This window comes from Chiloscyllium plagiosum, unplaced genomic scaffold (genome assembly GCF_037043375.1).
Source record: "Chiloscyllium plagiosum isolate Xiang-an unplaced genomic scaffold, Cpla_swu_hap1 HiC_scaffold_19, whole genome shotgun sequence".
NCBI lineage: Eukaryota > Metazoa > Chordata > Chondrichthyes > Orectolobiformes > Hemiscylliidae > Chiloscyllium > Chiloscyllium plagiosum.
In genome coordinates, this window is record NW_028270157.1 from 39,580,757 (window position 1) to 39,598,413 (window position 17,657).

The 17,657-nt window shown below is 39.3% G+C and overlaps 1 protein-coding gene and 1 long non-coding RNA gene across 3 annotated transcripts; one reads left to right on the top strand and one right to left on the bottom strand.

The window, feature by feature from the left end:
• Positions 1-3,611: 3,611 nt before the first annotated feature.
• On the bottom strand, positions 3,612-7,071 carry LOC148146758 (uncharacterized). The gene is made up of 3 exons (XR_015760343.1): positions 6,705-7,071; positions 5,104-5,195; positions 3,612-3,853 (listed from the first exon to the last, which is right to left on the bottom strand). It is a non-coding gene; the product is annotated as an uncharacterized LOC148146758 (long non-coding RNA).
• Positions 7,072-7,265: 194 nt separating this feature from the next.
• On the top strand, positions 7,266-14,266 carry LOC122559383 (parathyroid hormone-related protein-like). 2 transcript variants are annotated; one of them, XM_043708835.2, is made up of 5 exons: positions 7,266-7,437; positions 7,964-8,036; positions 8,193-8,311; positions 9,017-9,531; positions 14,140-14,266. In XM_043708835.2, exons 3-4 carry the CDS (start codon positions 8,205-8,207, stop codon positions 9,501-9,503), a joined length of 594 nt encoding a protein of 197 aa, XP_043564770.1. In that variant the 5' UTR covers positions 7,266-7,437; positions 7,964-8,036; positions 8,193-8,204; the 3' UTR covers positions 9,504-9,531; positions 14,140-14,266. The 2 variants fall into 2 exon arrangements, with proteins under 2 accessions (XP_043564770.1, XP_043564769.1); XM_043708834.2 differs by lacking the exon at positions 14,140-14,266 and adding an exon at positions 13,002-13,344 and having other exon boundaries at positions 7,267-7,437.
• Positions 14,267-17,657: the final 3,391 nt, after the last annotated feature.

Consider the following 17,657-nt stretch of genomic DNA (forward strand, 5'->3'; position numbering starts at 1 on the left):
TATTTTCTGAGTCTATAGATTGGAAGAAGCAAAAATGGCTCTTCTTGTCGGATGTGGGAGTTTAGGGAGAGTTTACATGTTACCGAGGTGTATATCTGCAATAAATGCCGTTGGTTGCAAATCCTATCAAATTGAATAGATCAGTTGGAGTGACAGTTAGAGGCAATGAGAAATTTACCAGAGCAAGGGGGTGTGATGGATGGCAGTTATAGGAAGGGAGAAAAGCTGCAGATATAGTCACATAGATGGGTTAACTCCAGAAAAGGTAAGAGAGGTTGGCAGGTAGTGCAGAAGTCTTCTGTGACCAACCCTATTTCAAACAAGTATGCTGTTCTGGAAACATTAGGGGGCGATGGATTCTCAGGGGAATGTACCATGAATAGCCAAGTTTCTGGTATCAAGACAGGCTCTAATGTAATGAGGAGTATGTCAAGCTCCAAGCTCGATTGTGTTAGGGGACTCTCTAGTCAGAGGCACAGACAGATGTTTCTGTGGCCAGCAACAAAAAATTAGAATGGTGTGTTGCCTCCCTGGTGCCAGGATCAAGGATGTCTCAAAGAGGGTGTAGAACATTCTCAAAGGGAAGAGGGACCAACAGGAGGTCATTGTACATATTGGAACCAATGACATAGGAAGGGGAAGGGATGAGATTCTGAAGGGAGTATGTAGCAAGTTAAGCAGGAATTTAAGAAGGAGGTCCTTGAAGGCAGGAACATCTGGATTACTCCCAGTACTATGAGCTAGCAAGGGGAGGAATCGGAGGATAGAGCAGATGAATGGATGGCTGAGGAGCTGGTGTATGGGAGAACGTTCACATTTTTGGATTATTGGAGTCTCTTTTGGGGTAGAAGTGACCTGTCCAAGAAGGATGATTGCTCTTGAATTAGAAGGGGACTAATATACTGGCAGGGAGATTTGCTAGAGCTACTTGGAAGGATTTAAACTAGTAAGGTGGTGAGGTGGGACCAAGGGAGATAGTGAGGAAAGAGATCAATCTGAGATTGGTACAGTTGAGAAACAAAGTGTGTCAAACAGTCAGGATTTGGGGTGTTAAGGGTTTAGATGGAGAGGAATTTGTTAAGTGTGTACAAGAAAAGTTTCTGATTCAGTATGTGGATGTACCATGAGAGAAGGTGCAAAACTTGACCTACGCTTGGAAAATAAGGCAGGGCTGATAACTGAGGTGTAATTGGGGGAGCACTTTTGGGCCAATGACTGTAATTCTATTAGTTAAAAATAGTGATGAAAAGGATAGACATGATCAAAGAGTTGAAGTTCTACATTGGAGGAAGGCTAATTTTGACGGTATTAGGCAAAAGCTTTCAAAAGCTGATTTGGGGCTGATGTTCGCAGGTAAAGGGACGGCTGGAAAATGGGAAGACTTCAGAAATGAGATAACGAGAGACCAGAGACAGAACATTCCTGTTAGGGTGAAAGGAAAGGCTGGTAGTTGCAGGGAATGCTGAGTGACCAGAAAAATTAAGGGTTTGGTTTAGAAAGAGAAGTAAGCATATGTCAGGTATAGATAGGATAAATTGAGTGAATCCTGAGAAGAATAGAAAGGCAGTGGGAGTATACTTAAGAGGGAAATCAGAAGGGCAAAAAGGGACATGAGACAGCTTTGGCAAATAGGATTAAGCAGAATCCAAAGGCGTTTTAGAATGGAAGATTTAGAATGTAGAGAAATAGATGATGACATCTTGAAAAATGTCCATATTACAGAGGAGGAGTGCTGGATGTCTTGAAACATATAAAGGTGAATAAATCCCCAGGACCTGATCAGGTGTACCCTAGAGCTCTGTGGGAAGCTAGGGAAGTGATTGCTGGGCCACTTGCTGAGTTATTTGTATCATTGATGGTCACAGGTAAGGTGCCAGAAGACTAGAGGTTGGCTAATTTGGTACCACTATTTAAGAAAGGTGGTAAGGACAAGCCAGGGAAGTATAGACCAGTGGACCTGACATTGGTGGTGGGCAAGTTGTTGGAGGGAATCCTGAGGGACAGGATTTACATGTATTTGGAAAGGCAAGGACTGATTAGGGATTGTTGACACGGTTTTGTGCATGGGAAATCATGTCTCACGAGCTTGATTGAGTTTTTTGAAGAAGTAACAAAGAGGATTGATGAGGGCAAAGCAGTGAACGTGATCTACATGGACTTCAGTAAGGTGTTCAACAAGGTTCCCCATGGAAGACTCATTAGCAAAGTTAGATCTTATAGAACACGGGGAGAACTAGCCATCTGGATACAGTACTGGCTTGAAGGTATAAGACAGAGGGTGGTGGTGGAGGGTTGTTTTTCAGACTGGGGGGCCTGTGACCAGTGGAGTGTCGCAAGGATTGGTGCTGGGTTTACTACTTTTCATCATTTATATAATTGATTTGGATGGGAACATAGGAGGTATAGTTATTAAGTTTGCAGATGACACCAAAATTGGAGGTGTAGTGGACAGTGAAGAAGGTAACCTAAGATTACAAAGGGATCTTGATCAGGTGGGCCAATGGGCTGAGAAGCTGCAGATGGAGTTTTATTTTGATAAATGTGAGGTGTTGCATTTTGGGAAAGCAAATCTTAGTAGGACTTATACACTTAATTGTAAGGTCCTGGGGAGTGTTGCTGAACAAAGAGACCTTGGAGTGTAGGTTCATAGCTCCTTGAACGTTCCAGGTAGATAGATTAGTGAACAAGGCTTTTGGTATGTTTTCCTTTTTTGGTCAGAGTATAGGAGTTGGGAGGTCATGTTGCAGCTGTACAGGATGTTGGTTAGGCCACTTTTGGAATATTGCATGAAATTCTGGTCTCCTTCAATCAGAAGGATGTTGTGAAACATGAAAGGGTTCAGAAAACATTTACAAGGATGTTGCCAGGGTTGGAGGGTTTGAGCTGTCGGGAGAGGGTGAATAGGATGGGACTTCTTTCCCTGGAGCATCAGAGGTTGAGAGGTGACCTTATAGAGGTTTATAAAATCATGAGGGGCATGGATAGGATAAATAGACAAAGTCTTTTCCCTTGGGTGTGGGAGTGCCGAACTAGAGGACATAGGTTTAGGATGAGAGGGGAAAGATATAAAAGAGACCTAAGGGATAACTTTTGCAAGCAGAGGGTGGTGCATATATGGAATGAACTGCCAGAGAAAGTGGTGGAGGCTGGTATAATTGCAACATTTAAAAGACATCTGGATGGGCATATGAATAGGAAGGGTTTAGAGGGATATGGGCCAGATGCTGGCAGTGGGTCTAGATTACATTGGGATATCTGGTTGGGATGGACGAGTTGGACTGAAGGGTCAGTTTCCATTCTGGACATCTCTATGACTCTACGACTCTAAGTCCAAGTGGTCAGAATTGGAAGAGTGCAGAGATCTATAGGTGGTCACACTGGGAGGGAGGGGTCAGGCAAATGACACAAATGCAAGACTGAGAATTTTAAACTTGGAGTCACTGCTGCACTAGGATAACATAACTTCTCTCAGAACCTCAAAGTCTGTCCAAATAACATTGAAGAGAGGCTGAGTCATTAACCCCATCATCTAAATGAGGATACACCCTTGTAAAGAGTAATACCTTTATTAAACTGTGTTTTAGACTTTAAATCAAGCAACAAGATGACGCCGCTGGAATGGTAGGTGGTGTCCAGGTTGAATCCTTCTGCTCCAGGCTAGCTGCATTCTTTTCCTCTCTCTAGATTTCATTTTTGTTTCTCTTTCTTTTCTTCAGCTTCCTGGCAGTGCATGACTCCTTCAGTAGTGGGTCGTCAGCTGCAGTGGTATAAGTGACTGGAATGGGGACTCCTGGCTGGGGTAGGCCCAGAACAGGAACCTTGCAGACATCCTGGAGCTTTTTTATGACCCTGGCTGATAAAGATAAACTCTATTTAAATACTTTTTATACATACGTACCTCAACATTTCACCAGATTGTGGCAACAGAACACTTTTCACAGTATCTCACCAAATTTATGTGACGAACATTCATTCATTCATTCAAATTTACAGTAGAATAGCAAATTAGATATTTTGTTACTTCATGGAGAAATGCTGTTTAAACTAAGTGAAACTAATCATAATTAACCTTTCTATGAGATAAATCAGCTTCACAAGTTAAAAAAAAACTCATCTCTTTTCAACTCAATTAGGTGTCAGAGACATTAATTATTTGAATGTATGGAAGATACGTCCTCCTGTTCCTGTCTCATGTCCACTCTGACAAGTGTGCAGTTGTGATAGTTCTCTACATGCTCACTGTATTCATTATGGGTCTCATTAATTCTCATCTGGCTTTGAAAAAGAATGTCCTGTGTCTTTCAGTGGATAGCTGATTATTTGTTTTGCAAATCTGTTTGCAATTGCTGGCTAAGCATAAGTTGTACAAGAGATAGCAGTCCATTCTCTTTTAGCACTGAATGAAAAAGAAGTTTTGCACTATGAGACTTGACACTTGATGATCATCAGTTTGATAGTATATACAATATGTTTTCCTTTGTGGTTTCAGTGAAGATAATAGTGTGATGATGTGATATAGGTCACTCAGCACTTAGCACCTAGCTTGAAATGGTTTGTTTGGGTACTGTAGTCCAAAGGTAGACACCATCTACTCTGGAGCTTTGAATAAACTCAATCTGCCTGTTATCGTATCTGTGATGGTTGCACGCCTATCACTAAGTAGTCGAACAATGGGTAATTTGGAGAATTAATCTATCACAAGGGTGTAAACTACCCAGTGCACAGTGAATAGATCTATTGCTATTTTCATCCAAGCATTGAAAAGAACGTTGTGGGAATGTAAAGGCTGCCTCAGTTTATGGTGTTGATACATTTTGCATGCCTCACATGCATTCACGAGTCATTGAATATTATGATTCATCCTTGGCCTCTACAGGAATTCACATGCTAATTTTCTTGCAATGTAGCATCTTGTTAAGACTCCTTTGTACCCATGACCTCTACTACGTTGAAGGACAAATGCAGTGCCTGAGTGGAACATCACCATTTGCAACTTGCCCTCCAAGCCACAGAATATGCTGATTTAGAACTAAATCACCATTCTTTTACTTTCACAGATCAAAGCTAGAACTAATTTTCTAATAACACTTTGGGCATACTTACACTCTGTGGATGGCAGCAGTTGAAAAATGTGGCTTACAACCATCTTCTCCAGGGCAATTAGTGGGATGGACAACAATACATGCCAGTGACACCTATATCCCATGAAAGAATAGATTTTAGAAAAACAACATTGAACACGTTTCGTTGGAATTCAATCCAAGTTTGTTATAATGAGTTGAGTCACCACTTAGTTGAGTCAGGTTGATACAATTCCAATTAGACAGTACAGTATTAAACTACTTTAGCATGGACAAATGCTCTCATACTATTGACTCATATGCACGAGTCACAATACAATGCAATACCAATATTTTCTGAGAACTCAATGGCTAATCGCCAAACTTAGCAAATCCATCTAAGTTTGTTTTGGGGAAAACTTTAACTGTAGCAATCATGAATATCAGGGACTACCTGCGCTGGCACTAGTCTTATGCAATATAAAAGACAATATATAATGTTATACTCTACATTAACTTTCCCCCTCTTGAATTTATACTTCATCCCTGACTTTGCTTTGTTTCTTATGAATTAATAGCAAAATGGGGGTAGGAGACATACTCGGAGCCAAACTATAAGGCATGGATGATGGCGATGCTACTTGGAAAAATTCGATCACCATTGTGTTGTTAACTAGACAGCATAAAACTACAGACAATAAGTTATATCTGTTTTGGCAGAAATGCAGCAAAGCTTTGGGAGACCACGCCATGCCTGGTCCCAGCCCGAGAATCAGTAGAAAAGTGCCCTCTGTTAAACCATGTTAGTGGTTGACTATGACTTTCACGCAGGAGGCACAATATTCGCATGGGCTTCATTGTCCTCATTCTGGATTTTCCCAGTGTAATCAATCTACATTTTAATATAAATCGTACTTGATTTATTTTGTACGGAATTTATCCCGTGGGGTTAATGGCCCTCACAGTCCATACTTCTTAATGTTCTCATTTGTAGCAAAGTTTGCATTTTGGTAGGTTTTAACTATATGCATGAAATTTAGTATGGGAGCAACTTTCAGTGCCAGTCAAAGGACAAGTGCTCTGTAATATGTCCGCCATAAGCAGGGCACTAATGTAAAAAACAAAGGATTGAATTTGTATTTTATTACCATTGTTGATACGTTCAAGAAAGGATTCCATTACTTTTTTTTCGTATGATTTCTCTGCTTCAACTGCAGAAATGAAGACATGCTTATGTCTTTGCAGGGAGAGTATTATTATGATTTCGCGCCCTAGAGAATCACCAGAAAATATCAAACGAGATACACATTCATCAAAGTAGCACGGACTATTTTACAATGCAATTATCCAAGTATCTTGAAGAAATTGTGGGTCAATTTTCTCGAGAACGGATGCAATCTGGTTATCACCATGGACAGCTCTCAGCGTTACGCAATTTGCTGCAAAATCGCAGCATTTGTGGAAGGGAGTGGACCGCAGCTTGTTCCAGTAGAAGTTACTTATCGCTGCATTTGTATTTTCTATCAATACTTTTGGATGTGCAAGGTGGAAGGTAAAAGTTAGGCTAGAATTCAATTGAGAACTTCTAGGGTGGAAGATTACTTTTTCCGTTATGTGCCAGCGAAATCACTTCAAACTACTTACAGACTGAAAGGATGATATCCTGTCCCACCATGTGCCTCATTTATTGGCTTGGCTAAAGAAACATTTGTCTACAGGAGGTTTATCGAATAGTATACTTAGTGTGATTGAATTCGGTTATTGGATGTAACAACATCATTTCCACCCATTATGCATCAAGCTTTGACCACGGGTTTTAACAACGGTGAGAAGGTTGGTCGTACAGAGTGTTCTCTCCCCAGTAATCCCTCGATTTCGTGTCCGTACTGTGCCGTGGAGACAAGATCTGCTGACAGAGGTGATTACTGACGCCAATCCAGCTCCATCTGCTGAGACCTGTAATAAAGTTTGTTTTTTTTATAAAACCTTTTTTCCATTCCAATGCCAGATTTTTTTCATTTCCTTTAATGATTGGTCACATTTGTTGCAGTTGAGTGGTTCAGGATTAGTTTTCGGATGTGTTGATCTTCATCAAACCGGTTTACTCAAACGCAGATTAACGCGGTGTGATGTCAGAGAAAAGGTACTTATCAAGGCTCGGTCTCAATCCCCCACACAGAGACTTTGAAATCTCAGACGGCAGCGGTGCGAGAGCATGACTGGCAACGGCAAGGACAAAAGTCAGTTATTTTTGTATTAATTTAAAGTTTGTTCGGTGAAGTTCCTGTTTAAGAAAGAACATCCAAAAAGAATTACCGAACTCTTCAGAAATTTATTCAACCTTCAATACGGAATTTCGCTACAAGACGTTTATTTGGTGAGTGTTGGGCGGGGAGATATTCGACTGATTCAATTTCCTCGTATCGGTTTTACCAAGTCAGATCGTTTCCTGATATTTTGTAACGTATCCTTGTACTGGAAAACTGGTACTGTTGAAGAACTGACAAAAGTTTTGTGTCGATTATTATATCAGAACGTCATGTTCCTGTGAGCTTTAACTTTCCACAAGTCGGTGTTTCGCTAAACTTTTAGAGGTAAGATAATAAGCACATGCGCAACGCTGTGAAATAGTAGACATTTCCATTGCAACGCCTTTGGGTTCGATTGACCCTAAAGAGGGTTCCTGCGTCTTTAAATTAATGAGCGAGTTTAAATTCGGAGCGCTCCTCTGCGCGTCTCTGGCAGAGCAGAGCGTCCGCTGGTTCCAACCACAGTCAGTAGCGCTGCAGTTTCATCCATTCCGTACAATCCTGAAAAATGAATGTGTTTTTTATTTAAAAGACTCGTTAACGCGGCTGGTCAATACTTTAGCAATTCATTCCCCTCTCTATTCTCTTCAACAGACCACCTTAGGACGAATTGTGTCTTGTACAGATTCCGATTCAACAACTCTTCGCAACAACTGACTACCTAGAAGTAAGTGAGAGAAGAGGGGTCCATTTACATGTGCAGCAGAACCCTGTTTTACAATTTTCACACTGTTCCGATTCACTATGTGAGAACACGTCTACCTTTAAAGGTTAAGATTCTATAATGCATTTGATTTTGACTCGCACATTCTCCTGTTTACAGGTTAAAGCAGAGATGTCGAATACAAGCCGACTGTTTGAGCAGCTAAGCTTTGCGATATTTATCCTGTGTTGTTCACTGTCCATATTTGGGAAGCCTGTGGAAGAAGTCTCCATTATGAAGTAAGTTTTTCTGTTGTGCTTTTATTCCCTATTTGTGACATATTAACAGAGATTGATCGCACTGACCGGGTTATACTGTACGCATAACGGATTCAAACATTGCCCTGTGCATTGCCAGAGATGAACTACAATTTTCCTTGTAATAACTGCATCTACTTAAATATAGCAATTGTGTCGGCTTTTCGCTAAACCGTGACATGTGATTTTGGGGGTACGTTTAACCCGTTGTGGCGGGTCGCGAAAAGTTTGGCGAATTGGTCAAATTGCAGACAATGACAAAGTGAAACTTTGCGCTGTCAACATCTTGGCTCAGTGTTTAATCCTTCTTGTAACGCAGCGCCCTAGCTCCAGCTGCGATAAGTGTGGACCGACTGCAAACGCTGTTCGACTTGGGAATCAACTGACTCGGGATCAAGTGTGTTTTACTTTCTATGACGTCGACTTTATATGTCCAGTTAGAGTTCACTTTCTACATTTTGAAAATAATTCATCATGAAGTCAAAGCGTATTAAAACGTTGACTCTAAAATGACTGCAGTCCTGTGTTCAGTTGGAATGCAGTTTGGATTGTACAGCTTTCCTCTTACGGTCGATTGGAATTTGATGGCTCAGTTTTGATGTGGTTAGAACTGGTTTGAACTGTGCTTGCGGCTGTGCCGAACTGTCTAATGTAAAATAATAAAAATCTCGTGTCTGTGTTTTGTAGGAAGAGGTCTGTCTCGGAGCACCAGTTCATGCATGACAAGAGCAGGTCTATCCAGGAACTGCAAAGGCGGATCTGGCTGCATAATGTCATGGGCGAGCTGCACACAGCAGAGGGCCGGGGGATGACTCAGTCACAGTCGCCCCCCCGCAACCCCAAACACCCAGCGACGTGGCCGGATTCGGCGGATCTGGCGGTGCTCCTCATCAAACTGGCAGCCAATAACAACAGCAACAACAATGAGGGCACCAGGACTCCGCTGGAACAGATACAAGATACCAACAAGCCCGGTCCTTTCAAATTCCAGAACTCGAGGAAAAATGGCAAGAGGAAGAAGCAAGGGAAAAACAACAAGCGCAAGGCTCACAGAGGTCGGGAAGTGAACAGCAGGAGGCAGACACGCTCTGTGGATTCCGAAATCGGGGATCCCAGTCTCGCAATCGAGGCTGAGCCGCTCGCCACTGCCGCCTCTGGACGGTTGTGGTACTGAGGGGCCAACCTCTAACATATAGCCCTAGGTAATTACTTAATATTCTCCCGATAAATGGTCACAGACTCGCTTTAAAGGTCAGTGTTGTAGGTAAAAAAAAAACCGACAGCGGCAAATTACGACTGTCATGTCCGGTCAATAAAATCTGGTCACTCGCATCATGATCTCGGGCTGATGAGCTGCCAGATACAAGGAGCACAAGTCAATTCATACTCGAGTGCTCGCACCTTAACTCCCTTTTAATGTTAACAGAGGATTAGGTCCCATTCAACATTTTAAATTTGGTGCGTTCCAAATGTATTTTTTGCACCAGCCCTGCAGGTATATCATTCATCCCGCTCAAACCTGCAAGTGCTGTAAGACGGGGACCTCGAGGCTATCCAATGGAATTGATGGCAAGTCAGCATCCAAGTTACTTTTCTGATTTTCACATTCCGCTCAGGTGAAAGTGGCTGCCTTAGGGATTTAGTTTAGCTTGAATAGCTAACGAAAAAGGGTACTTAAAAAGTGAAATCGTTTAACTATAGCCAGAGGCTGTAACGTGTTGGAATTTAATCGACTTTGTACAAACCTAATCCTTCCTAAAATGATTTACCGCTGCACTGATGCTATCATTTTTTTCTGACCCATTCAAGCCAGTTTTAGCTGTGCGCCAATAAAAGTTGGGATCAAATCTAAAGCCAAGGAGGTACTAGACCTGTGCAGAAATAAATTCTGCAACAATGAGGCTGATCACTAAATGGAGTGGAATTCCCATGTGGGCCAGCACGTTTAAAAGCAATTCAGATGAAGCGATCTGTTGTGCGTTTTTAACTTTTTACACTTAATATCACATGTTTTGAGAAAAGGCTGCGACCCTCCAAGACTCCTGCAATTTACAAAAAGTACAGAGGGTGTAGAGCCTTTGCAAACACTCGCGAAACGTCATCATACAGGAAGACTTAACACTTCACAGAAACCTGGCCATTGATACAAAGAAAACTGTAACAGAAGGCGAATAAAAATTTGGTCAAAATGGTAGGCTTTAAGGAAGGTATTAGATTAAGAGCGAGATTGAGAGGGTTGGGAGGAAAATTCCAGAGCTTCGGACCAAGATATGTGAATGCATTACCTGCTAAGTATTCGGAGGAATATAAAGGTTAGAGGAGATTGACCACAATTAGGAACACTCTGGCCGGCACCATCCCGTTCACAACCATATATAGTGCTTGCATTGGTTTTGTACATTGCAAGTACATATCTTGTTTTGACGCTACAACGTAGGTATTTCTGTCAGATAGGTTTTATAAAAAGATAACGATACAGAATTGCTGTGGCCATGACCATTGCTAACTGCAAAGAAACGTGGAGTGCATACTGTTTGGAAGAGGCAGCCTCAAATAACTTGGGTGAGGCACAGTGTGGGGTGTAACTCCAGCTTGATGTCAAATCACGCTTTTAGAAGTAGCTACAGGATTAGATGAATTTCTTGGATACTTATTGAAAAACAACAGGATAATTTAGACAATGTGTAATTGCTGGACCAAGTGTAAACTAATGCAGCATGCAATACAGGTGTAGTACAGCAGCTATTTTGAAAATTTGCATTTACATAGTATATTTAAAATAACGAAATTTCCAAGGCACTTAAGATGACCCTTATAATGCTTCTCTTTAACGATAAGCCACGTAAAGCAATATTAGAGAAATTGTGTAAAGAAGAAAATGTAACTTATTTTTAAAGAAGGAAAGGTGGGGGAGGAGGTAGATGTGAGGTTGAGAGAGTGAATTCCAGAGCTTAGGTCCTGGGTAGCTGAAGGCAGGCACCCCAGTGTTTGAACAATTAGAATCTGGGATGCTCAAGAGGTCAGAAATAGATATAAAGATATCTTGGAAATTTGTTGGGCTGCAGAAAATCACAAAGATTTTTGCACAAGGTGATAAGGCCATGAAGGGATTGTAACAAGGATGATAATTTTAAACTTGAGGTGTTGGGAACTAATAATATAGATTAATGAATATGGGAAAACACCACTAGGTGCGAGTAAAGATACAAGTAGCAGAGTTTTGGTTGGCCTCAAGTTTAAGGAACATAAAATTTGGGAAGTTGGCTATGAATTTGGTGTAATTGTCAAACTGGAGATATGGATAAGCGTTTCAGATTCTGAAGAGGTGAAGGACAGAGTCAAGTGTGGAAACAGATGTGGAAATAGGTGAAATTAGTCATGATGCAGTTACATGGTCAGAAGCTCATCTCATGGTCAAATATGATCCCAAGGTGACAAACAAACCAGATCAGTGTCTGATAGTTTCCACAAGTCAGATGGTAAATGCATGAGATTGTCAGAATTAATAATAGAGCAGAGACAGTGGATTGTGATACAGGAATGCTACAATGTACCAGGAAATCACCGAAAGAGCGAAATGACTTAGAGTGGATTTACATGTTTAACTTTGTGAAAAACATTGAGAGAATTTGTGCAATATCTTTTGACTTCACTCTGATGTTAGATCAGATTCCAACTTTAGACTAGACTTCAATTACTTTTATTTACATTACATTAATTTGTACCAATGATACACTTTACCATGTGTAAGACTAAGAAAAAATCCATAATTGATGACTGTTCTTCACACATATGAACTCATGCATCTGCATCCAGAAACTGTTTAACTGAGCATTATTAATGTGCAAACATTATTTGATGAAGCATAACTGCTCTGATATTTACTTTGTGTTCTAATATCTGTTTTTGATTCATAGATTCATATTTTATAGGCATTAGGGTGTAAGTTAGTAAAGTAATATATGAAAACTATCCAATGTCCAATCCAGAAGTTATCAATATTTTCCAGTGGCTTTCTTTCACATGAATACAATGAACACAATTTAAAATCATTTGCCCTGCTGACCTGTTTGATTTACAAGAAAAAAGAAAATGTCCAGTTCATTCATATTTTACCATATTTTGTTTGATTTTGTAACTCTGCTTTTTGGAGATGGAGAACAACTTTTAATTTCAATGGTCAAAAGGTATCTAACCAGCTACAAGTTGTGACCTCTTGGAGTAACCTGCCAAGGAGTGAATGATTATTGTACATTGTAAACTTGTCCAATGAGAACTGGAATAAACTTGAAGGAACACATTTAACTTAAGCTTATAGGTTTTCTAGTATATTATACCAAATGACATCCATGCCTAGAACTCAAAATATAAACTAATAAGCATTCAATTACATTAAGCTGTAGAGTTTCCCATGTCATGGATAGTGTTAGGAGCAACATAGAGTGAGAGCCAGCAGCTTATTATGGAGCCTGGCCACTTTCTGTGGATGGGAAATGTAGAATAGCTATTCTATTAAAAAAAAACCAACATGACTATTTGACATCTGAATAGGAATTCCCAGTTAAGTTTCTACTTATTGCAACACTATCAGTATAGTTGTTAATTGATCATATTTCTGTTTTTGTTTATTTTAAAATCTAAGTGACAGAAGAATTTTCCTTTTTTTCCCCAGGCAGGTCTGATATTCAGGAAAGACCGAAAAAATCTTTTGCAGTATTCTGTATTTGTGATCATAATTAAAGTATTAAACGTATTTATTGATTGCAAATATTTAAAAAAAACACGAGAATAAAGAATTGTGTACACTATGGAACTGTACATCGGTTATTATGAATATTTAAAATTCATGATTAATGTCACAAACTGTAATTTATTTGTTAATTTTTAATCATCTATTTATTTGAATTGTGTATCTTGGTGCTGCTAATATATAGGTATATTGTAAATACATGCACTTTAGAATCCAAGTAATGTTGTTAAGTGACCTGTAATAAAGAGTTTCATGGTTCATTGAATTGCAAAAGGAAGTAGTCCTGTTTAATAACACGAATTATACACATTACTGTATCATCTGGTGAATTTTTTTTTAAAAAGCAGAACATTTAGCAGTTATTTGGCAAAGACCCTCGTAATTCCTTAAGCTCTGAGTTGAAAGGTGTTTTTCCTAAGAGTAAACGAGGATTAGGTATAATAAGAGAGGGTAATATCATCCATCTCAAGCCAAAAATACTTCCAAAGAAGACATGGGAGTTCGCGGAATAGCGTTTAGGCGAATCATGGGCACACCTGCTTAGTCAGGAATGCTTTGTATGACCACCCAGAAACCTTTGCTAACGAAAATGCTAACTTCTGATTTTAGTTTGATCCATGGTTGTGAGATCGTATCTGAAGGGAAACTTACATTTAAATATAAAGTCTGACAGTCATAAAGTAGATTTCAGTGAAATAACACAGGCACATGACTAACCACATCAATCTATCGATCAGTAGGTTTTGCTATCTACATGTTAGTTTATGAAGCAAGAATTGAATAAATGAACTGATGAAAACCGCCGGCTTCCGTGTGCCAGTGGGTAGCACGGATCCGAGGTACATTGAGAAAAAGCAGAAAGTAATCTCCAAATTAAAACGACCAGAGTTCAATTTCAGACTTGAAACGATTGCATAAATTAAACTTTTTTTTTTGGTTGTTGTTGCCGCGTTATCAAAGAGAGGTCAGCTGTGAGGGAAACATATCCGACTGTCCAATAAGTGAATTTAATGATCTAATCTAGGTATTTCATTTTACTTGTTAATTCCATTTTTTCTAGACTTCTACACAGCACACCGATGTCCCGCTCTTTTTGGTACTGGAAAGCTTCGTATTTAGGAGGCGAAACCAGCTTGTGTCTTTGTTTAGATCTAAATAGTACTTTATAAGTAATAATTAAGTACCTACTGAAGTAAATACTGCAAAAAATACCGACACGTACTGCGAGACAGTCAACATTATTATTCTTTGATTGGTACTGAGACTAAATATATAAAACAAATCTTATTTTGAAGTCGAACCTGATTCGTATTATATGTTTTTGCACACGTGTTTATTGTTGTACGTTTCTCATTCAAGAAGTGAATCTCAACATCTTTACTCTGAATGAGTAATTTTTTCTGTGTCAGACATCCACTTCTAAGTAATTGCCAAAATCAACTTTGCTATTAATGGTGAAAACCTGTACTTCAGATGAAGTCTGACTGGAAAGACTGACTCCAATACCTTTGCAATTGTACCACAGCGGCCCCAATTGGTCTATGGAGCAACACTTCTTAATTCAATTCCACATCAATAGTTTTAAATCGGGTTACAATATCTTCTCTATCCTCCTAAAACAAGGTCACGTGACTTATGTAAAGGTTTACTTTTAAGGGTCTGTAGTAATGCAAACACACTAGTAAACAAGCAAGTAACTTAATATGCCATAAAAGCTTTGACAGGTATATAAAATGCTGGAGATTAGTTAAAGTCAACGTGCCTCCGTTACAAGCAAAGATAACAGACATAAGTAAATGGTTTGATATTGAACAAATACGGCAGAAGTGTCTGCATGGTGAACAACATACTAAAATATTCCTCAAACAGTGCAGAAACAAAAAATAAGACAATAAGAAACTTAAAAGAAATGGCACAGGCGAAATTAATGGAATGAAAACAAAACCTACCAAATCAATTTGACTTAATGACTTATATCCTTTAAATTTTAAAAGCTCATTACAAAGTTAGTGGATGCCATTAGTTTTGATTTTCTGGAACTCCTTACATTTTGGAATCGTTCCCACAGATTGGAAGCCAGAAACATAACTTTGCTGTTCAAGAAAGGAAATAGAGAGAAAACAATTGCCCAGATAACCTGAGGACATTAGTGGGGTAAATGTGAGAATTGATTCTCAAGATCATGGTACCAGGAATCATAAAAAAATCATAATATGATTACTGATTTGAAATACTGCTAGCCATTCTGTTGACTCAGTTGTCTGTTTTGTGATAGTGTGATGCCAATTGCGTGAGCTGAATTCCTGCACCAGCTGAGGTTACCATGAAGGACTCTCCTTCTCAATATCTGCCCCCTCACTTGAGGCTTGATGAGCCTTAGGTTAAACTGCCACCTGCCATCTCCTCTAATAAGAGAGCAGCCCTATAGCAACTTTATCTTAGTTTATTTGAATTTTCAAGTAGAAAATAGGACTCATTAGGTGGGTGAAATACTTGGCATGGATTGTGGATCTGTTACTTAGTAGAAAATGGATCAATTTCAACTTGGCATGTTGCAACAGAAGGAGTCTCTGTATATCAATGGCTTAGATAAGGAAACTATATGAACGTTAGTGTATCCTAGTTTACTGATTATACAACATCAGATGGAAAAGTGATCTGTGAAATGGATATAAACAGGCTCCAAAAGGAGACAGACTAGCTAAGTGTGCCAGAAGATGGCATGAAGGAGTGTGAAGTTACTTACTTTGTTAGGTAAAATAGAGTAACAGAATAGCTTGAATTGGTGAGTGTCTGGGGAAATATGGGTATTCAGAATGATGAATGTCCTTGTATATGAATAACAGATAGCTAACATGCAAATTTTATGAGGTAGTCGGGAAACAAATAGTACATTGGCCTTTATTCGAAAGAGTTCAACGTACAAAAGTGTAGAAGTTTTACTGCAATTATATAGGGTCTGAAAAATCCAAAGAATTGTGCACAATTTTGATCACCTTACCTAAAAAATAATATACTAATCTTGGAGGATATCTAAGATAAATTCACTGAACTTATTCATAAGGTGAGAGGAACAAAAACAGAAATTGCTGCGAATATTCAGCAGGTCTGGCAGCACCTGTGAAGAGAAAGCAGAGTTAAATTGACCCAAGATGTTAACTCTGCTTTCTCACCAGATTGAGTATTAAAGGGTTCAAGGGGTATGAAGGTTGAGTAGAAAAGTCAAATAGAGATATAGAATCAGCCATGACCTTGTAGAATTTTGCAACATATTCAAAGGACAGAATAGCCTCCTCATACTGATATTATTACTGAGAAAGTTATAGATTTCCATGGTAAATTATTAAAGGAGAACTGTCTTCAGAAAGTGGTAAAATGCTCTTAATTTTCAAACCAAACAACTCAAAATAATTTTCAGCAGGGGTGTCACACCAAAATGTTTTAAATCTGTTTATCATATAGTCAATTATAATCAAGAAAATAAAACTTTAGTGCTTTTCTTATGAAGAGAGTGCCACCTCCCGCTCCCCCCCCCCCTCCCAAATTAATTCTTCACAGTTGTATTTGTGTGGCAGACTGTGAACATATGTTGAGACTGGGGTGATCTAAGGTCAATCAAACATTTATAAAGCTGACATTAATTAAAATTTTCACTTAAATATCCAAAATAACAAAAAGAAACAGATTAAAAATATAATTTACAGATGTGCTTCGCTTATTTGTTTCTTCCAAGGTTAACTACACACATTGCCTTTTAATTGGGCCCAACATAAATGAGGGAATAGATTTGGAACATGGTTTTATACTCAATTAAATAAAAGGGAAAAAAGCAACATTAAAATGTTTGTTCCCATTCCTTAACTCCTCAATCTCATTCCTCTGGTGCACCATAATAATTGCAAAGAACATGCTAAAAGATGACCCAGCTTATAAATTAAAATGTATCAATATAAATCAACTTTGACTTAATGAAAACTATTCTCAAAAGCAACTAGGCAAAAGTGAGGACTGCAGATGCTAGAAATCAAAGTCTAGATTAGAGTGGTGCTGGAAAAGCACTCCTCGGATGCTGCCTGACCTGCTGTGCTTTTCCAGCACCACTCTAATCTATTCTCAAAAGCAGCAGAGTGGCTTGGGAGCTTTAATAATTGACTTACTTAAGCCAGAAAATGTGACTGTTTGGAGCGTAGTCACGTGACCCTTGGGTTACTCATAATGTAAACCTTAAGTAGAGCAAACCTGATTGTTTGCTGTTGGTTTTCTTCAAATCAGTGATTGCTTAATATCCACCTCCCCATAACAACATCATTGCTGCCAAGGGTTTATCCTCGAACTGAAAATAATGCTGACCATGGGCATTATATTTAGATCAACAATTATTGGTACTGGATTTAGGATGAAGAGGAATTATCCATGCAAAGAAAAAGATGCTGTATTGGTGAGACAGGCTCCTGGCACTGATCAATGTGCAAATTGGAAGTCAACATCCTCTGCTTTCATCCCTTCAGCAGGGCTGCAGTCCTCAGGTTATGCCCTTTACAAAACTGTATTTGAACTGCAGATGACATCCAGCACTGG

What these genes read in the sequence shown, in the direction of transcription:
- LOC122559383 (XM_043708835.2), top strand. Translation starts at nt 8,205, where the DNA reads ATGTCGAATACAAGCCGACTGTTTGAGCAGCTAAGCTTTGCGATATTT. An exon ending in GAAGAAGTCTCCATTATGAA is followed by an intron (nt 8,312 to 9,016) that starts GTAAGTTTTTCT and finishes TGTGTTTTGTAG; the next exon opens with GAAGAGGTCTGTCTCGGAGC.